Source organism: Sardina pilchardus, chromosome 5 (assembly GCF_963854185.1).
Source record: "Sardina pilchardus chromosome 5, fSarPil1.1, whole genome shotgun sequence".
NCBI lineage: Eukaryota > Metazoa > Chordata > Actinopteri > Clupeiformes > Clupeidae > Sardina > Sardina pilchardus.
This window is the reverse complement of record NC_084998.1, coordinates 13749616-13773134: the sequence shown is the minus strand read 5'-3', so window position 1 is coordinate 13773134 and position 23519 is coordinate 13749616. Positions and strand designations below refer to the sequence as shown.

Genomic DNA, 23519 nt, shown 5'->3' with positions numbered 1-23519 from the left:
CCTGTCTTTCATTTCCCGGCTCCTGCCGCCTCCACCCTCTTCTTTTCCTCCACCCCTCTTCTCCGCCCCGTGTCCTCCAGACTCTCCAGAAGGAGACCCAGGGCCACCAGCCGCGCATCGACGACATCCTGGCCCACGGGCGCAGCATGGCGTCGGGCACGGACGGCAGCAGCGACGGGGCCGAGCGCCACGCGGCGCTGGAGGGCCGCCTGGGCGAGCTGGGCGAGCAGTGGGCGCAGCTCATCGCCGAGACGGACGAGCGCTTCTCGCGGCTGCAGGAGGCCAACCGGGCGCAGCAGTTCTACGCCGACGCCGCCGAGGCCGAGGCCTGGATGGGCGAGCAGGAGCTGCACATGATGTCCGAGGAGAAGGCCAAGGTGTGTGTGTGTGTGTGTGTGTGTGTGTGTGTGTGTGTGTGTGTGTGTGTGTGTGTGTGTGTGTGTGTTGTGTGTGTGTGTGTGTGTGTGTTGTGTGTGTGTGTGTGTTGTGTGTGTGTGTGTGTGAGAGATTGTGTATGTTTATTTTGAGACATGTGGATGAAGATGCATGTTTAGCAGGGACTTAATATATATTCATTATGTTGTGTATATAAAAATGGAATTTAATTGAGTTTGATGTGTATAACGATGGGTGGTGTTGTGTGAGTATATGGAGCATTCCTGAAGGGGTGCACAATAAACATACTGCACAATGGCTGCATACAGCACACACTAACACACCAAAGTGTGCGTATGGACATGTATACATCCCTATTATTGAAATCAGGGAAACGTGGCCATTGTGGTTGGTTGTGAGTGTGCCACTATAGCCGTTTGACCTGCTGTTGGTGCTGTGGGTGCAGGACGAGCAGAGCGCGGTGGTGATGGTGAAGAAGCACCAGATCCTGGAGCAGGCGCTGGAGGACTACGCCCAGACCATCCACCAGCTGGCCAACAGCAGCCGCTTCATGGTCACCGGGGAGCACCCCGAGAGGTGAGCACAGAGACTGGCACACATATATGTTATACAAATATTTATATAGAATTACATGTATATAATACATATAAATAAATGACTAAGTGTAGATAGAGATGTATTGACAAGATCTTCATAGATCCACACTCATAGATAGATTTCTAGACATTCAGTGTGGCCTGTTCAAACAGTTTTTTGTCTTTTTCCTCCTTTACATCCCTCTCTCCACTTCTCCATCTCCTATCTGTTTCCATCTGCTACACCATCTCTCTCCTGTCCTTCCTTTCCTTTCCTTTCCTCTCCTCTCCTCCTTTCCTCTTTCCTCTTTCCTCTCCTCTCCTCTCCTCTCCTGTCCATCTCTCTCTCCCTTGGTCCTCTCCTCTCCTCTTCTCTCCTCCCCTCTCCTCTCCTCTCCTCTCCTCCCCTCTCCTCCTCTCCCTCTCCCTCTCCTCCGTAGTGAGCGCATCACGCTGCGTCAGGCGCAGGTGGACAAGCTGTACGCGGGGCTGAAGGACCTGGCCGAGGAGCGGCGGGGCCGTCTGCAGGAGCGCCTGCGGCTCACGCAGCTCAAGCGCGAGGTGGACGACCTGGAGCAGTGGATCGCCGAGAGGGAGGTGGTGGCCGGCTCGCACGAGCTCGGACAGGACATCGAGCACGTCACGGTACGGCTGGGTCTCTCACACACACACACACACACACACACACACACACACATACATACACAGACACAGACACACAGCCACACACACGCATACATACACACACACACACACACACACACACACACACACACACACACACACACACACACACACACACACACAGTGATCTGTCCACATACAAAATAATGAGCTAAAGCAGGGCAATGTGCTTGTCATAGTCACTGGGATTGTCTGATACAAACATGCCTACACACACTCTCACACACAGTCAGTCACACACACACACACACACACACACAAATAATGAGGTAGAGCTAGACATTGATCACAGTGTGTGTGTGTGTGTGTGTGTGTCTGTGTGTGTGTCTGTTATACATGCATGCATGCACACAAAATAAAATTGAGCGCTGTTTGACAAGACTGTCCAATACGCAAACCCGCCCACGCACACCAAAATAATGAGCGGGGTCAGAATGTAGAGCAGAACAAATACTCATTTCTGTCTCGCTGTCTCTTCCTGTCAAACTTGCACTATTTCCATAGACTTTTCTCTCTGTCTGCCTAATGAAGTGTGAAGTTAGTTTTACAGCAGTGGTCATCGCAAACAAACGGTCATTACAACAAACCGGTCATTAAAACAAACTCTCACAGTGTCCCTTTAATGCTAATCGGTGAAGTGTCCCTTTAAAACAAACTCTCACACGGCCGCCCCCTCCTGTCTGTCCCTCTCCTCAGATGCTGCGCGACAAGTTCCGCGAGTTCGCCCGCGACACCAGCACCATCGGCCAGGAGCGCGTGGACGCCGTCAACGGCCAGGCGGACGACCTGATCGAGTCGGGCCACCCGGAGAACGCCAGCGTGGCCGAGTGGAAGGACGGGCTGAACGAGGCGTGGGCCGACCTGCTGGAGCTGATCGACACGCGCACGCAGATGCTGGCGGCGTCCTACGAGCTGCACCGCTTCCACCAGGACGCGCGCGAGGCGCTGGGCAGGGTGCGGGAGAAGCGCGAGGCGCTCAGCGCCGACCTGGGCCGCGACCTCAACACCGTGCAGCACCTGCACCGCCAGCACAACGCCTACGAGCACGACATCCAGGCACTCAGCGGACAGGTCAGGAGAGAGTGTGTGTGTCTGTGTGTGTGTGTGTGTGTCTGTCTGTCTGTCTGTCTGTCTGTGTGTGTGTGTGTGTGTCTCTGTGTGTCTCTCTGTGTGTCTCTCTCTCTCTCTCTCTCTGTGGATGAGGATTTATCTTCAGTTGGATGGAGAGCATGTTTGTGTTTGGAATGTGGGATATGAGAAAGTTATCCATCTTGGAATAATCTGACATCAAAGCTGAAAGTTAGCACTCGTCAGTCCTCATCCACTTCATTAGACTAATGGATTTAATGATTTGAGCATTAATATCCTCTTATATTTAATAATTTGAGCATTAATATTCTCTTGAATTTAATGATTTGAGCATTACCATCCTCTTGAATGTAATGATTTGTGTTCATATCCTCTTTGTGCTTATTTGTACGGCCCTCTGTACTGTACTGCATGAAGGAGTATATTCACAGTCTTGCATTTGAACACTTGTGTATGCGAGAGCTCATGCATCTTGACCTTTGACCTCCCCCACAGGTGACACAGGTGCAGGACGACGCTGCCCGCCTGCAGAAGGCGTACGCCGGCGAGAAGGCCGAGGACATCCACCGCCACGAGCGCGCCGTCACCGAGGCCTGGGAGGGGCTTCTGGCTGCCGGCCAGTCCAGGCGGGTGCTCCTATTGGACACCGTGGAGAAGTTCCGCTTCTTCAACATGGTGCGCGACCTCATGCTCTGGATGGACGGGGTTAACCTGCAGATCCAATCACACGACAGTCCAAGGTGAGTGACGCAGACACTGACCAATGAGGTGATGATAACAGGAAAACAGGAAGCGTGTCTTTCTATTATTCATAGCAGTATGTGCTGAAGAGGAATAACGTGTGTGTGTGTGTGTGTGTGTGTGTGTGTGTGTGTGTGTGTGTGTGTGTGTGTGTGTGTGTGTGTGTGTGTGTGTGTGTGTGTGTGTGTGTGTGTGTGTGTGTGTGTGTGTGTGTGTGTGTGTGTGTGTGTGTGTGTGTGTGTGTGTGTGTGTGTGTGTGTGTTTTCAGGGATGTTTCGTCTGCTGGGCTGGTCATTGCCAACCACCAGGACATCAAGTCTGAAATCGAGACCAGAGCAGACAGCTTTACCGCCTGCAACGAGAGGGGCAACTCCCTCATCAACAAAAACCACTACGCGGCAGATGAGGTACACATCTTTGTGCCCACACACACACACACACACACATACACTGCATTCCATAAGGCACATGCAATTACCTCTCACATACAGACACATACACACGCACGCACGCACGCACGCACGCACGCACGCACACACTGCATTCCACGAGGCACATGCAATTACCTCTCATGTGCAGACACACACGCACACACACACACACGCACACTAGAAGACCTAGACAAATCAAGTCAGGCAAATCCCACACACAGACATTTCTGGGTCCTCCACAGTCAACATAAAACACACAAGCGCACTGACTGCACGCCATCGCCACTCTCCGACCTCACTGTGTGTGCACCTCTCTTGCAGAACATTGAAATGAGGCCCATTGACTTTCATGAACCCTGACTTCCATAAACACTCCCGCTGTAGTCGCAGTCAGAAGCCGTGCGATTGTAGCGCCGCCCTGCCTTGATGTGGTCGCGAGGGATCCACACTGTTGCACTTGGCCCGTAGAGACTCTGGTCTTATGTGGTCTGGGAATACGGAAAACAGCGCCGCCCCCCCTGTGGGCGTTTTTATGTGCCATGGTGTCATCTGGCTCAGTGGGGCTCTGCCTTTTTGAAGTGGTTTTGGCAGTGTTGTGGGGGGGGGGGTGTTTGAATGCGGTTCAGAAGTGCCCTGGTGTGATGTGGTTTTTCTGTGCTGTGCTGGTGCAGATCCGGGAGAAGCTGGACCAGCTCCAGGCGAAGAGAGACGAGATCAACCAGAAGTGGCAGGACAAGATGGACCACCTGCAGATTGGTATGTGTCTGCTTGTGTCGGGGGGCCCAGGAGCGGGCTCACGCACGCTGCCATAGACCTTCTGTCACTTTCACTGCCACATTGGGAAGACTCTGTGGCTCTCTGTCTCATCCTTTCTTCCTATCTACTCATCTGTCTATTCTTCCGCTCTTTTTTTCCCCTTCACCTCCTGTCCATCATTGACTTCTTTACGTCTATTAATCACCTCCTCTTCCCTCGTTCCTCTTCATCGAACACTCACTTGTCCTCCTCGTCTCCTTCTCATTCTTTTGTCTTTATCTCTGCGCTCCAATTCCTCTCCATTACCCACCTCTCTTACTCTCTCTCTCTTTTTGTTTTTTCTTTTTTCTTTCTCTCCCAAGTCAAATAATGCCTTCTCTGCATTAATGAATATTTCGATTGCTGACTGAGCCAAATGCTTAATCTTAGATTATAAAGGGTAAACAGTGTGGTACGAATCCTTTTCTTCTGTCAATGTGTTAGTGTACACACTTATCTCTCTCTCTCCCTCCCCCCTCTACCCCCCCTCCCTCTCTCTCTCTCTCTCTGTCTCTCTCACTCTTATCCCCTCTCTCACTCTCTTTCTCACTCTTATCCTCTCTCTCTCTCTCTCTCTCTCTCTCTCTCTCTCCCCCCTCTATCCCTTTCTCTCTATCCCCCCCTCTCTCTCTCCGTGCCTCAGTCCTGGAGGTGCTGCAGTTCAGCCGCGACGCCTCAGTGGCTGAGTCGTGGCTGGCGGGCCAGGAGCCACTGGTGCGGGCGGCCGAGCTGGGTGCCAACGTGGACGAGGTGGAGAGCCTCATCAAGCGCCACGAGGCCTTCGAGAAGCTGGCCGCCGGCTGGGAGGAGAGGTTCACCCTGCTGGAGAAGCTCACCACGGTCAGTCAGTCACACACCGATGGATGACATGAATACAGAGAGAGAGAGACAGAAAAGAGAGAAAGAGGAGGAAAGGAGTTTTTGAGTGAGAGTGTGTGTACAGTAGTAATGAAGACAGAGATGGGGGAAATAAGGGTCGCCATGGTTAGGGACCCATGCGTGTGTGTGCGTGTGTGTGCGTGTGTGTGCGTGTGTGTGTGTGTGTGCGCGAGGGATGAGGTCATAGAAGAGTAGAACATAGTGTGGAAAGAGATTGGGATGGGTGAACTCAATTAAAAACTCAGTTAAGGAAAGGACATGGGAGTTACTCGTCATCAATGTTTACAAATGACATGAGGAAAAATGTTTGCAAGGAATCTGTTCTATGACATTAATGAACTTGAGAGAAAGACACAGCCAGCTCATCTCTACTGTTCTCTCTTCTCCAGCTTGAAGAGCAGGAAAGGCTGAGAATTCTAGAGGAAGAGGAGAGAGCAAGGCGACCTCCTACACCACCCCCAGCTGAAGTGGTCGCCTCTGACATAGATACTGTGGCCCACGACTCTGCAGCCAGGTAAGCCCCCCTTAGACTGTACCACTTGATGCTCGGGGGGGTGTCAAGCCCTGACTAGAGAATCAACGCCTTGTGGTGAATTTAAGCTGTTCTTAGTGTTTATTCAGTGTCGATATTTTAGATCAACCCCATAATTGATCCGAGCCCCTTCTCTTTCACCCCTTCTCTTTCACCTCTTCTGATAGAACTAGTCTGGACCAGACTACACTCAATCAGTCGGTATCTGTGAATGGAGTTCACAGTGACCAGGACACCTCACAGGTAAGAGGAAGTGCGATGGATATGTGTACAAGTGACCGCAGTGAAAGTAAAGGCCATATGTGCAAGTCAGCTTCTGTATTCCTTACTCCTGTCCAGTCCTGGTCATTTCATTCTGAGACTGTCCTGTTGTGTGTTTTCTGTCATAACGACACGCTCTTTTCAATGTCCTGTCCTGTTTTTTCCTGTTCTTCCTGTTCCAAGTAATAATTTGTCTGTTTCAGTGTGTGACACATGCCATTCTGTATGGTCAACTCTTACTGAGTATCTGGGCATCCGTCAGTGTGTGTGTGTGTGTGTCTATGTGAGAGAGAAAAGTGAGCTTCGCATAAATTTAACCCTCACTGTGTGTGTGTTTGTGTGTGTTTGCTTTTGGAATGTGAATGGTTTACTCACTCTTCCAGGTGCTGTGCCTGTTTCTTTACTACTGCTGTCTAACCTCGCGCACGTGCTAATATGACAAACGGCTAATAACACACTCTTGTTGCCTCTCTGCCCTCAGCAGTCGTTGTCAGTGTCAATGTCAGAGCTCAAGAAGCCTGATCCTAAGCCCGTGTCTAAACCTATGTCTAAGCCCAAGGCACAGGAACGTGTGAGTACCTTAGCATTAGCATCTAGCGCTAGCGTAGCGCCATTGCCCCCATTTGCTACTTGCCTGTGCTTAGCATCCCGCAGGCCACAGTACCCTGCCTGGCCCACAGAGGGCGCTGATGTTTTTTCTGATCTCCATTTGCTTCACCATTTGCTTCTGAATAACATGATTTTGTTGTTTTGCGTTTTGTATGGTGGTTTCTAAATGGCTCTGTCTGGTTTTTATATGGCTCTGTGTGGTTTTAGATGGCTCGTTGTGTCTCAGCCTGTGTCCCAGTGTTGGTGAGTGTCGGTTAGCTGTGTAGTTTTTATGTGATTGATATCAAATAGAAACTGTGATGAAGTGATGAATCAGCTTCATTCATTAATAGCTAGTATAGAGAGATATACCACTTGGCTGAAGTGTAATATCTTAAAAAGTCCATCAGGGGGTGCTGTTGACACCCCAGTAGGAAAAGTGTGTGCTCTGCTCATGAGCACCCAGTCTTTACATAGACTTCAGATTGTCTGATCCGCTTCAGATTGCCCATTAGGTTTTAGATGGAAAGGGTAGTATTTAAATCTATGATAATCATACCAGTTTATATTGCAGGAAGATGTATTAGTCTTTTGTGCATCACTCAAAATGTGGCAATGTGTTGTGCACGTCACGTAGCAGGTGTTTGTATGTTTTGTCTTTTGTTTCGTCTCCATGGATTGTATGGATTTTTCATGGGTAGTTAGCAGGTGTGGTTTGTGTGTAGTAGTGACCTTTTTGAGGAAAACAAGTATGGCCGCAAGTGTAGCTGCCAAACAGACAACTGTGGCTGACAACAAACACGCTCGACAAGGAGCTTCTTTTGGAAATATCTCAGTCCATTTTGTAAACTCTTGAGCTGCCACAGAACGTAAACTCAAAACTAAAAAAAAGACCCCTGCCTTGACCATTAGATCCATATTACTGAGATCTGCTTGGAGCTCTCCTATCTGTTTTCCTCCAACGAAACAGATTTCGTCCCTGCAGTACTCCGTGTCCTGTGCAGTGTGCTGTCCCAGTCGGTTCCCGTGTCCGTCTCTCTTGGCTCTCTACCCCCCTGGCTTGTCTCATTGTCCCTGTATCCCACCTCTATCCCAGTATTCCTTGCCTGTCTGTTGAACTTCCATGCACTGTGCATGTCATGGCTACTTCATGTCTGTGGACTGTCATTCCTGGTCTGCAGTAAAATTCCATGACCTCTCCCAGTATTCCATGTGAATTCTGCACTTTGGCTTAAAGCATTCCACAGTCTTCTTCTTCTTCTTCTTCTTCTTCTTCTTCTTCTTCTTCTTCTTCTTCTTCTTCTTCTTCTTCTTCTTCTTCTTCTTCTTCTTCTTCTTCTTCTTCTTCTTCTTCTTCTTCTTCTTCTTCTTCTTCTTCTTCTTCTTCTTCTTCTTCTTCTTCTTCTTCTTCTTCTTCTTCTTCTTCTTCTTCTTCTTCTTCTTCTTCTTCTTCTTCTTCTTCTTCTTCTTCTTCTTCTTCTTCTTCTTCTTCTTCTTCTTCTTCTTCTTCTGTCAGTATTGTCCTGTAATGTCTGTTTGTCTGTGGAACTCTTGTAGATGTTTTTGTGTGTATCTGTCTGTGTCTTTGTGTGCGTATGACAATGTACCTAGCATTGTGAGTCTTTCTGTGCTTGTTGTTTGTGTGGAACATCTTATGCTTAAGCTTCTCTGTCTTTCGTCTATCCTTTGTGACAATACCTGGACAGTCGCATCAAATTAACGCAACTCTGCGGCATAAGATGCAAATGGTAAATACACCACATTTTGTTGAGGCACTTGCATCCAGATTACCAATCAGTACAGTCACTGCCTGTGTAATTCAAGTGAATAGTTGTGAAAGTCTTGAATAGTTTCCTCTTAGTCTGTGGAATCTTAACTGCAGGTCATATGGTGTATGTGAATGTTTGTGTTTAGCAAACACATTAAATCATTTAAGTGCTGCGAAAAAGCACAGATACACTAGTTTCACCAGTCTTGCAGTAGCATTAGTTGCCATGTTACAGCACCTGTTATCTGTCCTCTGGTCTTGCTGCCTCCCCAGCTTGTTTACCAGTTCGTTTGCCTTGCCTACCGTGGTCCGCGCCCTGACTTCTCTCCCCGACGGCCGTTTTTGCTTGACAGGGCTCCGAGTCTGAGTCGGTGAACGGGCCCGGGCGCGACAGCGGCCTCCCGTCCTCGTCCCGGCACGACCCGTCGGCCACTCTGCCCGGGAAGGGGAGCGCGGACGGCACCGAGGCCATGGAGGGCATGCTGTGTCGCAAGCACGAGATGGAGTCCCACAGCAAGAAGGCCGCCACCAGGTGAGGAAGGGAGGAGAGGGAGAAAGAGAAAAAATGAATGTGGGGAAGGGGATGGAGAGAGGTCAGGTGTGTGTGTGTGTGGGGGGGGGGGGGGGGTAACAGCATGTATAAGATAGAGAGAGGGTAGTAACTGTGTAGATGTGTGTGTGTGTGTGTGTGGGGGGGGGGGGGGTAGATGGGATTATATCAGGGGATGGAGAGAGGTCAGGTGTGTGTGTGGGGGGGTGGGGGGGTGGATGGGATTATATCAGGGGATGGAGAAAGGTCTGGTGTAATAACTGTAGAGGTGGACGAAGGGTGGACTGATGGTGAGCTCCATTTCCCGTTTGTGTGCGTGTGTGTGTGTGTGAACAGATCCTGGCAGAACGTGTACTGCGTGCTGAGGAAGGGAAGCCTGGGCTTCTACAAGGACAACAAGAGCGCCTCCAACGGCATCCCGTACCACGGCGAGGTGCCCATCAGCCTGGGCGAGGCCACCTGCGAGGTCGCCCACGACTACAAGAAGAGGAAACACGTCTTCAAGCTCCGGTAAGACCAGAGAGAGCAGACGGAGGACGAAAAGAAGGAGGGGAAAACATTTAGTGATGTTTAATGCATCTGCAATAAAGAACATCTCACCAAGTAGGAGTCCAGATTGTAAATACTGTGATTTGGTGCTGCTGGTAGAGTGATAGAGAGTATTTAGAGGAGAGAGCGAGACGGTTGGTCACTTAAAGAAGTGAAGGGGAATGTGGAAAAGGAAGTGGAGGAAAAGCTTGTGTGTGTGTGTGGGGGGGGGGGGGGGGCTGCAGTGAAGGAATAGGAGGGCAGAGCAGATCATAACCTAGCATGTGGAAAGTGGAAAGATTAAAGGTCATGTTATTAAAAGGTTAAAGGTTATTAAAAATGTCTCAAGTCTCATCCATTTTTCTCTCTGTGACCAAAGGCTCGGAGACGGCAAGGAGTTCCTGTTCCAAGCCAAGGACGAGGTGAGTGGATCAGCCTTCTTAAGCCTCTACTGACCGCAAGCTAGCGTGTTTCCGTTTGTGGGTCATTCTAGCAGCATGGGTCGCAATATTTCTGTTGGTTTGGATCTATTCACCCTATTCCACTAGAGTCAGCCAGGGGTGTGGTGGTGGGGGTGGTGTGGAGTAGTGTTGTGTCACGTTTTGAACCCCTTCACCCCTCTTCTGTACTATACCCTTCGGTCTTTCTTATTATTACTCGGTCCCTCTCTTATTCTGTCTACCCCCCCCCCTTCTTCCCCTTTCCTCCTCATCCTCAAAATGTGTTTCTCAATCGGTGCCCTCCTTGATTTTCTTTTCTTGTGTTTTACTTTCCCACTTCTAATCCTGCCTTTTTTTTCTTCCTTTTCTCTCCCTCTCTTATTCTGTCCATCCATCCATCCCTCCCTCCCTCCCTCCCTCCACCAGCCTGAGATGAGCTCGTGGATCCGGGGCATCCACTCGTCCATGCAGTCGGGCTCCGGCGGGGCGGGCGACCACTCCCCCGGTGGCCCCCGCGGCCTGAGCCGGGCGATGACCATGCCCCCCATCTCGCCCAGCTCCGGCGACACCGGCGGCGTGACCATGCGCAACAAGGACGGCAAGGAGAAGGACCGCGAGAAGCGCTTCAGCTTCTTCGGCAAGAAGAAATAAAACAAAACATTAAACATAAACAAAACAACAACAACAATGTCAGACACCAAAACGAAAAAAAACGGCAACAGCTACAACTTCCTTACTACTACTTGTACGTAAATAGCAAAGAACACACAACCACAACATCAAAACTCAAAATGAACTGATAACAGCCCGAGGAAAAAAAAAGGAAAAAAAAGGCACTCTCAACTCAGTCAGATGCATTCTCTTTCTATTTTAGCCCTCTCTTTCTTTTCCTTCTCTCTTTCTCTCTCTCTCTCTCTCTCTCTCCTTCTTTCTTTCTTTCTTTCTTTCTTTCTGTGTGTTTCGGTCAAAGAGAGTGTCACTGAATGTGTTGCTCCAAACTGATGTCTCCTTCAATATTTCTGTCTTTTTATCTATTTATTGTCTCTTCATTTTTCAGACAGCTCTCCATCAGTTGAGCCCTGCCTCTTGGCTAAGATGCCATTTTTTTGGCCAATTAGAAAGTCTTGTGAGCATCAGGAAATGTAAGGTCTGTAGTCTTAAAGCAGTGGCTGTGACCACTACACTTTTTAAAAACAATGCTTATTTTATTTTTTTTTGTGGGAGGGGTGGGGGGTGTTGCACAGGTGGAATTGACAAACAGCTTCCCTGGAGCTTAGAAATACTCTGTGTGTAGTAATCCAGATATTTCCCCCCCTCGACTCCTCTCCGCTTTCGAATGAATGTTGAGGTGCCTGATCTGGTAAGGCTTGCTGTTGTGTGAGTCAGGCCTGCTGTTCTGAATCGCAGATCACCTGGAAGAAAGGTGCTCTCCAGCACTCTTTTTAAACTCTCCCATTCGCTGCACTGCTCTATCTTTTTCTTTCTTTCATCTTTTTTTCTCAGTTGATTCTCTTTCTTGCTCTCTCTCTCTCTCTCTCTCTCTCTCTCTTTGTGAAGGATCACATACTCATTTTGTTCTTTTTTGGTATTGGTGTTATTTGCATTACCAATAATTATTACTGTTATTATTATTATCATTATTATTATTATTTATCTTTTTGCTGTTGCAGATTTTGAGAAAATATTTAAAGAAATTGTAAGTATAGATAGTCCTGTTGTAAGAGGTGAAAAGAAAATCTGATTGGTTGAAACAGTGGGACCATGTTGGTCACTGTTCTTTTTGTTTCTGTTTGTGCGCAGATTTCTCCATTAGGGAAAATGGCCTTAATTGCAAAGGTGTTTTCTTTTAAAAAAAAAATAAAACGGTGCAGTTGTGTTTTGCAGTGTGCAGGAATTAACAAAATACAGCATCATTTGGGTGGGTGGGGACTCAATTTTTTTAAAGTGGATTTATTCTTTTCTCTGTCTGAATAGATCTTAACCTAATGCTCTTTCTATCTCTCTTTTGAGGGGGTTTCTATCCGTTTTTTTTATTTTCAAGTTGTCTGTTGTCTTTATTTTCTCCTCCCCCATTTTTTCCTAAGACAGTCAATAATTTGGTTTGTTGTGAGGGTGAGGTTATTTTTTTATTATTATTATTATTATTTCTTGTGGTGCCGTGGTTTGCACACAGTTTGCTTTTTTTAGTTTGGTTCGGAGGCATCTGCTTGGGTGCTTGTCCCTTAACCACACCCCCACAAACAGACACCGACACACACAACTCGCACTCGACGTGCAACACGTCAAGAGCTGTGCAGAGAGAGCGGTCACAGTGCGACTTGAGGGGGTTTCTTCTTGTTTTTTCTCGCATCTTTTTTTCCTGTTTGTTTGGCTTGACTATGTAGTTGATAATGATAAGTTTCTAATTAAACGTTCCTCTTAGTTGATCATCAGGTTTCAGTCTCACTGTTCACACCCAACACACACACACACACACACACACACACACACAACTCTCCTTCTCTCTCTCCACCCTTTGCCCTTCCTTCTCTCCCCACCACAGTTGTAAGCTGTTTCGGAAGTATTCTTTGTTGTAAAAAAGCAAAGATAGGATATCAGACAATGCACAAACAGAAAGAAAATGTATTCTCTGAGAGTGAGAATTAGAAGAAGAAAAAACACAACAGTAGACTGGGCGCAAAAAAAAGACAGAAAAAAAAAGCTGAACTTCTATTTTTGTAACGATTAAAGAAACAGGGCGTGCCACACTGTAGTTCTCTCAAGGGCATCGAAACACGAATGTCAAATGTGAAAGAGTGGGGCAGCACCGGAAGGAGAGAGTGTGGCGAGCTATTCGACACCTCCCCCTTTTAAAATGCCTGATGGAGTTACCATGGCACCTTAAACTCTTCACGATGATGCTCGGCCTTCTGTCGAACGACGTGGAATGTCAGTTGATGTCAAAACTTTATTCTGTCATCCTGTTGGTTATGGTCCGAGGTCTTAATTGGGCAAGTCTGACACCAGGGCTGGACAATTGTGTGTGTGTTTTGTGAAAGCAGGATGGTCAGCGTGTTGCCCTCACATAGAGAGAGGATGATTTTTCGTAGTTTGTAGAGGAGCATGCGATTAGTTCCTACTCTACCTGGTGTGGCATGATATTCGACTATTTTTGTAGGCAGATGATCATTCATACGTTTTTTTTTTTTTTTCTTGCCCTTCATCCTCTTGGTTTGGGAGTTGTGTTGCTCTAGCCATCTCGCTTTGCTTTTTTCGTTGGGACTCGTTCGCTTGGTGGCGTGGCGTTAGACGTTGTGGTCCGATGTCAAGAGTCCTTGTACAGTGAAGCCCCTTTTTTATGTGAAGGAGTGGAGTATGAGACTAAGCTCCTGGGGTCACGGTTAAATCCATCCCCCACTTGTTTTCCCTGCCTCTAAAGGGGGGTCCTTTTTGAGTGGTGCGCTCAGGGCACAGTGAAAGAAACCAACCCACTCAATAGTTAATTCTGACAGTGAAAGCCTTTTAGGGGCCAGAGATGGCCCAAGGAACTATATTCTTCATCTGGTGTTCAGTTGGTTGATTATTTTCCCAGGTCAGTTGTGAGGTGGAAAGAGAGACGACAAGCTAAACATTTGAATCCAAACTTACCCAAGATATCTGGGAATCAGGAGAATATTCAAGTGGCATTTCTAGATTATCCCATCTCCACGTATGTGATCTAGGAATGAATTGTCTTTGTGATTAGAAATGGCAAAATGTTGAGTGGTGATTGGATCAGGGTGCTCTCGGGTTAAACAGCCGGTCAGAAACATTGACCATCGGGCAGGAACAGCGGCCATGATTGGCTTCTTCAGCAGATGCCAGACCTCAGATTCCACACCACCACGCAGCACAGGCTGCATTTGCTTGTGTGTTTGTGTGTGCGTGTGTGTGTGTGTGTGACGAGAAGCTGCCAGTTCAGTCATGCTCAGTAGACTTCCTCATGGTGAGACGGCAGACTTCACGAAGAGACTCCAGTAGCAGTGTCCTCCCCCCCACCCCCCTCCCGTGAAGTGGAGTTTGGAGAGACGCGTACACTAATGGGGGTTGAGTTGAGCTCGTTCACTGCCATTGCCTTGCTACAACGAGCGCCTGCTGAGTTACACAGGGGGCTCCACTGGATCTGAGCAAAATCTGCCGCTGAACCGATGGGTCTAAAGTTAAAGTGAGTTTACTGCCAGTGGTGGCTGCCTGTTTGGGTTAGTTTCACCACACTGATCCCACGCGAGGCCCTCTGCTGGTTGTTTGAGGAATCTACTGCAGGTTTGGGGCCAGGTTAGGCCCAGCGTTTGCCAAATAAAACTGTGATGTATAGCATGAATGTCCGTTGTGAATCCATATGACTCCAAGTGACTCCAGACAAAGGGCAAAATAAACAGGTCGGTTTAGGACGGTAACATGTTGCAGTAGGTTAACAGAATGGCTTTGGTTTAGTTTCAAATCATGCCCATGGTTCTGTTTATTCATGCTGTCTCATGCTCTTTCTCTCTCTCTCTCTCTCTGTCCCTCTCACATTCAATCACTCATTCCAACATGCGCTGTCCATCTTGACCATATGAACCAGGAAATGTCTCATCTAATGTCCATCTCTAATTCTCATGCACGCATACAGACACACACACACACAGGCACACATACACACTTTAGAAGGGTGACACCTGTGCTTAAGTGATGAAAGTGTTTTAGCTGATGTCCCAGTTTCAGAGGAGCGATGCGAATCGGCCATTTGTGAAGCGTGGGGTGAAGGAACCGCAGAAAGGGGGTCAGGCTGTTTTATTTATGGTGGACAGACGCATACAGAGGCTGTAGGTGTGTTGCAGGTGTGTGAGATGAATGTACAAGTATGTATTGCAGAGCACCAAGTGAGGTAGGAAATGGCAAGGAGTAAAAGTCTTTTTTTAAATGCAATACAGCTCAAAAAACCATTTACGATACAAACTTGACATTATGCAGATGAACCAGACACAACATAAGTGATTTAGATGAGGAAAAAAATGTAGCTTCCTTTTTTTTGAGTGTTAGACAGATAAGGTAAGCTGTCTCGTGGGGATTGTATTTTGCTCATCCAGTGGCACGTCTGTAAGCCTCCATTAGCCTTCTGATCCACCCACCTCATGTTTTTTTTTAATTATTTTTTAAACAGGAGGGTTGCTTCCTCCTTCTGTGACTTCAACTAATTTTGAGTTGTTAATACCACTACTATGATTAATTATTATAAAACTCTTATGATGATGATGATGATTATTATTGCTACTGTTATTACTACTACTGTTACTACTGCTACTTATTACTACAAACTATTACTGCTGTCCATTTTCAGGTACTTGTCTGTAATACCAGACCTTTCCACCAGAGGTCAGTGTGCTGTGGAGCATTTTCATTACGGAATCAAAACAGAGAAAATGTTTGTTGACTTGTGTATCTACATCTAATATTAGGAATAATAAAACATGGTTTAAAAAGAAAAAAAGAGGTGACCGTTTTTTTTCAGTGTAGCCCAATTCCTTCTATTTTTCCTTTCTCCGTAGCCTACTAAGTTGTCTATCTGTTCTCGTGTATGCTGCTAGTTTGTGCATAGGCCAACTGAATGTGATTAAAATAAACACAAAACTGGAGGTTATATTGAGTCTACCACAGGACCGCCAAAATGTTCATGCCGGCATCCTGTATGTACATCCAGCTGGGTTTCCAGCCCCTCCGTTGACGCGGAAACACCATGATCTCATGGGCCCCTCCACAGAGTTTGGGAAAACGAGAGAACAATGTCTCTCCCTGACATGTTAACAAAGGTAAGAATGACCCTTCTTATTGGCTTCAACCCTATGCGAGGCACACTGGTTAAAGCTCATGTTCTCTGCCAACTGACCGGACGAGGACTGTCTGGTGAGTGCTTTTAAACTAGCCTACCATGCAGGTTCAATTGGCAGCTTTTGAGTAATTGAAATTGTCGAGATAATAACATATTTTGACCTACTATTGATAGGCATTTAAATGATCTATATGTCTACTACCATGCACCACTCCTTATGATGGACCACATCAGTGTCAGGCTTATTAGGCCTGCTTTAGAATGCCTAGATATTTGTCAAGAATAGACTTACACTTTTAGCTGAGCATGCATATACCCTCCCATCCATAGACTTTGGAGTAGGCCTGGGGGTATTCCAAGTAGCCTACGTGATTTACAACAAGAGCCCCATGGCATTGTTTTGTTAACAGAAAAAAGTCATAGACTACAGCTCTTTAGGAGGTGTACCACTTAATCTGAATTAACTCACCCAGGTTTGTCACTAAACGTTCTTGGAAAAAGCCTACCCCCCTGCTTTATCAAGACACCTTCCACAATGCCATAGTTTTGTCTGAGCAAGGGGGTCTGAGTGCCGCTATAAGGGGCTTCATAATCAATTGTCGTGCTAATCCCCCGTCAGACGGTCGTTAAACCCCGGCGGCCCTAATTCCACCCACAGCCACAGATTTAAATGATGCATGTTAATGACAGTCTCCCAGTGTCCATTTGTTTTGTCTCTGCTTCAGAATGTGGGAGGATTGTTTGGTGCGTGGGTGCGCGCGCGTGCCCGCCATCTCATTTTACTCATCAAATCGGGGCTGAATTTTGATCTTGGCCAGATTTGAGCGTAATTCCGTAGAAAAGGAGTGATGAGTGGAGGAAGAGCAAGATGAGAGGGGGAGGATTGTTTTGATATTTGCTCTTGCTGGTGGAGCTCTCTCACTCTGCCTCCCTCGCCACATTTCAGTGCTTCCGAAGGCCTATTTCTTAACTTGGCTTGGACCAATTTTAGTGTTGCTTAAGTCCTGGGGAATTTTCCAAGTAAATCAATAACCCAGATATGGTTACAGGTCATTGTTTTCTTTATCAAAAGGCGTACTGTAGTCTACCCGCTGCCTCTGATTTCCATTCGACTTCCACACAAATACCGTATCTTCTTTTTACGGAGGACGGTCTAGACTGTCCATTTGTTGTGTAGGCCTATATACTTTGATAACTTGGCGTGTTTGTTCATTGATTAATTTGACCCCCCACGTGAGCGTAATTCAATTACAAATGTATAAATCCAAGATGTCGTCGCCTAATTAAATTAAAGCGCAAAGAGGCATAATTTGGGGGTGAGAAAGCCTTTGAGCACAAGTGCCGTTTTTTTCCTGTCGAGATGGCTTGGGCTAATTAAATCTCACTGTCATTCTCTTCTATTTATGCGTTGCATGAGCCATCATCCTGTTCTCATCAATAGCGCTCTCTCGGCAGGTGTCATCTTAGGTAGCCTAAGATATGACCCAATTTGGTGTGAAAAATTCACTCTAACGGTCGTTTTACCCACCTCCACTGGCACTTTCACACTTGCAAAGACAACAATTTATCAAGGGTCCCGGGTAGCTTGGCAACACGCCGCCTTGTATAGGCTATTGGGGCAAGTTCAAAACGGGGAGGCAAAGTCCCCACCCTGATCCCTCGCAGAGCGCAGCATTAGCCTACACCTAACAATAGCCCAGATACCCCAGCGACCGTTACACCGCACGTACATAGTCAGGAGAGTCGGTCTAACTGGGATCTCAGAGGTTGGGCAACGCGCTCCCTCGAAACGAATTATTGGCACCGAATAGATGGACCGATTCTACCGATGACATTCGACTTTTCAATGAAATTACAAGGATATTACGGCGATGAACATGCCAAGAACATAACACTCATGGAGACAATTTTCTGTAAGTCGAATTTGGCAATGTTGTTGGGAGCCTAATACATGTTGGTTGCTGTGATCACACATTGCGCTGGTTGTTTAGCCCAACTTTTGCGCATTATGTCATTTCATGTAGCCTAACACAGGGACAACAGCACAACTTCTTAAACTAGTCGTCAGTAGTCTCAAACCAGTACACTGGATCTTATGTAATGGATTGCAACTCAAAAGAGCCTAGTTTATGATTATTAGATCTCGGGATATCTAAAAGTAGCCTACGCTGGTCTAATTACAAAATGTTTAATGTTTTTGTCTTACTATGTGATGTAGTTGATGTAAAGTTACTGTAGCAAACCGACCCATGAGACTAATCCTTTTAGCATATAGGCTATATGTATATATAGTAAGAGAGACATAGATAGCTTGCTGTTGCGCAACACTTCAGCCTACTGAAAAGAGCTTGTCACGCGCTGAGCGTTGCTCTTCTAGAGCTATTCAGATATCTGGTTTGTTGGTTAGCTAGCTACTCTTTTCTACATTTTTCTATGTTTGCCATTTTATTGTTTTAAAACAAAATACGGATCTAATACATAGCCTACATTTGCTAGGTAGATTCTACCACATTATTAGCAGTGCGTGTAACAGTCGTCTGCGAGGTTTAAAAAGGATTCCTGGTTCAGCATTTTCTGGAATGCTTTTATATGCTGATATTCAAAGCGGGCCCGCTCGGGGAAGTAGGATGGAGTTGAGTCAGCAACATAGTCGATGCATCAGGGAGGGCAGCGCCGTCAGATGCAGGCTGAAACACAGGGCAGGGCTTCTGATTGGTTGTAGGGGGGAGCAGGTGGCTTTGTTTATCCAGGTTACCTCACTTGGACCCCCGTGCGTTACTCTCATCAAAATGTTATTTCAAACACGGACTGGATATAGGTAGTTAGTGATGAGGACTATTTCTGTATATTAACCCTACGTGTGTGTGTGTGTGTGTGTGTGAGAGAGAGAGAGAGAGAGAGAGAGAGAGAGAGAGAGAGAGAGAGCATTTGCAAGTTCCTGGCAAATCTTTATACAACAGTTGGTGCCTTCTAACATGCTATCTTACCTTTGAGTACGCTGGCCTTTTTAAAATTAAAACATCTGGACTGTATTTGAAGTTGTGCAGGAAGGAAAAAACACAATAATACTTGGCCCTGGTTCTCAGCACAGTTGAGCAGCACTTCTACACACACACACACACACACACACACACACACACACACACACACCAGAGGAGTGAGAGAAGTGTTCCAAAGTATTCCTTGCTCTAATCCTACATCCATGCCTCTCTACCAAATATGTATTTTCACACACCGCTTTGGTGCGTCAGGTTTGTTTTCGCAGATCATAGTGAATTCCTTGCAGAAAAAAAGAAGCAGTGGAATGCGTGGCTGGGCTGGACTGGAGTTCAGACGTCCTATATCAGGAGTGTATCAGAGCCTTTTGGGGGGAGGAAATTAAAACGTGATCTAATGACTAATTGAATCTGGGCCCAAAATGTCCGTCGGGGGGGGGGGGGGGGGGGTCAGATCCACACAGCTGTCACAGAGCCAGGTCTGGTTCTCTTGGACTCTGTGTCTCTGTTTTCCACATGTTGGGTGTTGTCTGTTTAAATAACTGACAATACTTTCTTTCTTAGGTCACAGAGTGATTTGAGGAGAGCAGAATTATGTCTAGTAAAACATCTAGCGTTAGGTCATATTGTTGGCAACTCTTTCCATATTTACATATGTTTTCCATTATGCATACTGTTTAACACAGGTTGTGGATGTTCCATAGCAAATAGTTTCGGTTAAATGGCACCTTTAATGTGCAGGACTTTGTGGTCCATATGGCTGCTCTTCTCTCTTGTTTTCTTCTTATGGCTTACTTGTGGTTTATTCTTTGAAGGGGAATTTATGTTTTAAAAAGGATGAGAAACCCATCAGTTCTGTATTTTATGTTGTTCCGTCATTTTGGCCTTTCAGAGTTAGTTAGAAATGAATGAGTCACTTGCATTCATACAGAGCACCCACCTTCAAACACCTTTCACTGTCTCTGGTAGAGTAACCAAACTTCAAACTGACGGTTTGGGTTGGGCCGTGAATCACACGTGGGGGCAGACAGTTTCTGCTTCACTGCGTGGTCAAGATTCAGTCGTGCTGCTGGGAGATAAACGACACTTAGACACTTAGCGTTTTATGAAAGAAAGATGAGACCCTGAAAGCCAAGACTGGGAAGTGATTTAGGAGACGGCAAGACCCACTTTCATATATTTGAAACTGAACTGACAGAATACTTGAGATCCTCTTTGACATGGAAACCTCTTTTAGATGGCAGACCATACCAGGCAGATGGATGTGTAAAATAACTGAATCCTACTATCTGATAAGTGTGTGTGTGTGTGTGTGTGTGTGTGTGTGTGTGTGTGTGTGTGTGTGTGTGTGTGTGTGTGTGTGCGCGCGCACGCGCGCGTGTGTGTGTGTGTGTGTGTGTGTGTGTGTGTGTGTGTGTGTGTGTGTGTGTGTGTGTGTGTGTGTGTGTGTGTGTGTGTGTGTGTGTGTGTGTGTGTGTGTGTGCGCGCACCGAAGAGCACCGCATGCAGATGTATTCATTTTGCCTCAATAATCCAAGACGGAGACGTAATGCCTAAGGAGGGGATCAGGCGCTGTATGCTAGTTGGACGGAATGAGTGATAAGGGTCCCTGTAATGAGGTTGGAATTTGAGCGTCTGTGGAGCCATATGGGGTGACTTTGATCCCAGCCCCCATCCTCTCCCCCTGTTTGATGTGCTGATGGGGGGACTGTGTGACATGTTTCTCTGATGACACCAAATTGTTGCCCAGGGGAAATCTAAATCACCAAATAATCAGTTCACCCCCCCCCCCCCATTTTCTTTTCTCCTTCTCTCATTTCTATGTCTTCACCCCATCTGTTGTGTACATGTACAGCCCTTCTCCTCTCTCTCTCTCTCTCTCTCTCTCCCTCTACTCGCTCGCTCTCAGTCTCTTCTTTTTTCCCCTCTTTTCACCTTTCCCCACTAAAATTCACCATTTGAAAAGCCTTCTCTTGAAAGGGTTCTCTTGTTTCACTGGTGTGGGCTGGTTGCTAAATGAAATATTCAAGTCTGAGGGGCTGACTTGTGAGCCATTTCCAGGAGGGTCACCGACAGACCAGCAGAGGCTCACTGAGGCCCTTGTCTTGTCCTTCCACTGGATCCAGTTCTCATGGGTCTCTAAGTGGAGGAGCTGTGACCAGCCGCCAGTGAGAGCAGTCAGGCAGGGCAAGGTTTAAGCATCGAGCTGGGCTTGGGGCCAGTGCCTGGGTGTTTCTCCCTTTGGGCTGCCTTACATTGTTAATCATGGGAGAACTGGCGTTCCAGTACAACAGTTTCCTTCCTGACAAAAAAAAACAGAAAGAAAAGAAGTTCTGTTAGATACAGAGTGAGATGTGTGTGTGTGTGTGTGTGTGTGTGTGTGTGTGTGTGTGTGTGTGAGAGAGAGAGAGGGAGAGAGAGAGAGAGAGAGAGAGAGAGAGAGAGGGTGGTGATGAAACTGTGAGGGTGATAGAGAAGAGATGTGGTTATCTGTATCCGAGGGGTGTGTTAATAACTGTTAAAAATGAGTAAGCGCGTGCTTCTCTGCGTGCGTGTGCGTCTGCGCCTCCCTTCGCTAAAACGGATTTGACCCGCTGGAATTTCCAGCAGTAAGGAAGAAGTGTGTGACATTCAGCTATAGCGCGCAGAAAACCCCGGTCTGGATTTCAGGAGACTGGCCAACGGCAGTGTAACTTAAGTAAGTGTAAATGTCTCTATCTGATATCACGTTTTGCATATGATGTTTCATTTCACCTCAGGGTTTGCGTGCAAATGGACGTTAGAGTTGCTTTCTATTATATGACTGCGACCAGTGATGTCTCGGGCTGGCCACGGTCGGCAAGATCCAGCTCCTTGCTTTTCACGACGACTGTCCAATTGAATGCGGTGCTCCGGTAGCCTATTGCGGAACACGTTTCTGCGTGAGACCGAGAGGCTTGTCCCATGCGCCTCTCTGGTTCTACAGTATCAGCAAATGCTTACTGTATAGCACACGGTATCAGGTGGACAGGTTATTTATATGGCGCCGGAACCTAAGCATTACTTTGCGCAGTGAACTCCTGACTCCTGCTTAAGTCATCAGTCCCAAACTGCACCGTCCTACATAAGTGGATTTCTTGCTGTTGAAGAATATCATACAACCGACAAAGAACTGTCACGAGTAGCAATAAGATTTTCAAGGTAATATGAACCAGTTGTTGTTCAGCAGGTTTAGATGACAGTGTGTTTATCGTCTAGCCTACATTGCGCAAGGTTGACGAACTAAGTTGAATGTCTGTAAATGAGTTGAGACTGATTACCAATGTAAAGAGCGCACGTCTAAACATTAAGCAGATGAATTTATTGCTGACAAGTCATGTAGCGGATGAACGATTATTATGATAGCCCGTTATACAGTGAGAACTTCCTTTGAAGACTGAGACAGGCTGACAGGCTACTCTGTGTTGATCGTCGGTTTGGGCTCAAATCATACTTCACCCAATTGCTCTCTGGTTTTCTGTGGTGTGCGATTACCTTGAGTTGATGATCAATGGTCTTGGCAAACTCCGTAGACTGACTGGGATTTCTAACTGTTTACTCCTATGATTTTCTCTTATGCTCGGTATGCTGTCAGTGATGTTTTAGACATCTTAATCTCTATTGGGATTTTCTTTTAACTATGAGTGTGAACGATTATTTTAGCTAGTAAGTTCAGCCTTCTTCTTGGACACATTGCCATGCAGTTCATCTCAATACAGAATAGGTGGATTATGTCAGATAGCTCACCTGAGTGTATTATATTACACACACTCAGAAAACAACTACCAGAAAAAAAAAATCAAAAAAGGAAACTTTTTCCCACGCCCCTTACTTATGATGAAAACCATTTTGCCATTGCCAGTTTTTTTTTCGCCCCGCTTTCAGTGGAAGTTCAGTGGTGACAGTGCCAGTATTGTTTGCGGGCTACCGGCCCGCTGTCATCAGTGCGCGCGGAGCCAAACAATGCACTTCTCAGCGCTCACAGCTTCCATTGTGCACACTGTGAATCGGTATGAGACCCCAAAAATGTTGTGACAGTATGTTCCACGTATTATCTAACAAACGAACCTGCTTTCCGAGGCCCGGGCATTGTTGTGCATCCATTTAGTTTTGGCAGCAACGTTTATGCTTCCCCTATTTATGCTTCCAGCGTGTTGCAATAGTCAGCTTATGTGTGCATAATCTTTTCTTTTTTTTTTATGTTGAAGAAATACTTATTAAAATGAAAACAATTTTCGGCCCAATGTGGAATGTGTTTGCTTCATGATGCCATGCCATCCATGGATGAGAGCTCGTGAAAGGCGTTTTGTTGCCCACACTTGTATTGGCAGGGCCAGTTCAGTTAAGTTCTTTTTTAAATGAATTATGAAAACAGCCATAGTGGTTTATCAGAGCTTCATCTTGGGTGTTTTCCCAGTTTG

At 46.7% G+C, this 23519-nt stretch overlaps 2 protein-coding genes across 5 annotated transcripts in view; both read left to right on the top strand.

Annotated features, from left to right (window-relative positions):
* The window catches only part of sptbn2 (spectrin, beta, non-erythrocytic 2), a 60851-nt gene extending 48167 nt beyond the window's left edge, over nt 1–12684 (top strand). The window contains exons 26-40 of one of the 2 annotated variants that reach the window (XM_062536562.1): nt 81–377; nt 842–972; nt 1412–1616; nt 2352–2726; nt 3240–3484; nt 3754–3892; nt 4588–4672; nt 5355–5551; nt 5980–6104; nt 6290–6365; nt 6868–6954; nt 9093–9271; nt 9626–9799; nt 10197–10239; nt 10684–12684. In XM_062536562.1, coding sequence (XP_062392546.1) covers nt 81–377; nt 842–972; nt 1412–1616; nt 2352–2726; nt 3240–3484; nt 3754–3892; nt 4588–4672; nt 5355–5551; nt 5980–6104; nt 6290–6365; nt 6868–6954; nt 9093–9271; nt 9626–9799; nt 10197–10239; nt 10684–10908 — 2583 coding nt within the window. In that variant the 3' untranslated portion in view covers nt 10909–12684. The remainder of the gene's footprint in view (nt 1–80; nt 378–841; nt 973–1411; nt 1617–2351; nt 2727–3239; nt 3485–3753; nt 3893–4587; nt 4673–5354; nt 5552–5979; nt 6105–6289; nt 6366–6867; nt 6955–9092; nt 9272–9625; nt 9800–10196; nt 10240–10683) is intronic. The other variant, XM_062536561.1, reaches the window with a different exon arrangement.
* Nucleotides 12685–17808: 5124 nt separating this feature from the next.
* Nucleotides 17809–23519, top strand: part of cdc42ep2 (CDC42 effector protein (Rho GTPase binding) 2) — a 12186-nt gene continuing 6475 nt past the window's right edge. The window contains exon 1 of one of the 3 annotated variants that reach the window (XM_062536558.1): nt 17809–17997. The gene's annotated coding sequence lies outside the window, so the exon portion shown is untranslated. Of the gene's footprint in view, nt 17998–21704; nt 21779–22086; nt 22261–23519 lie in introns of those variants that run through there. The other 2 variants (XM_062536560.1, XM_062536559.1) reach the window with 2 other exon arrangements.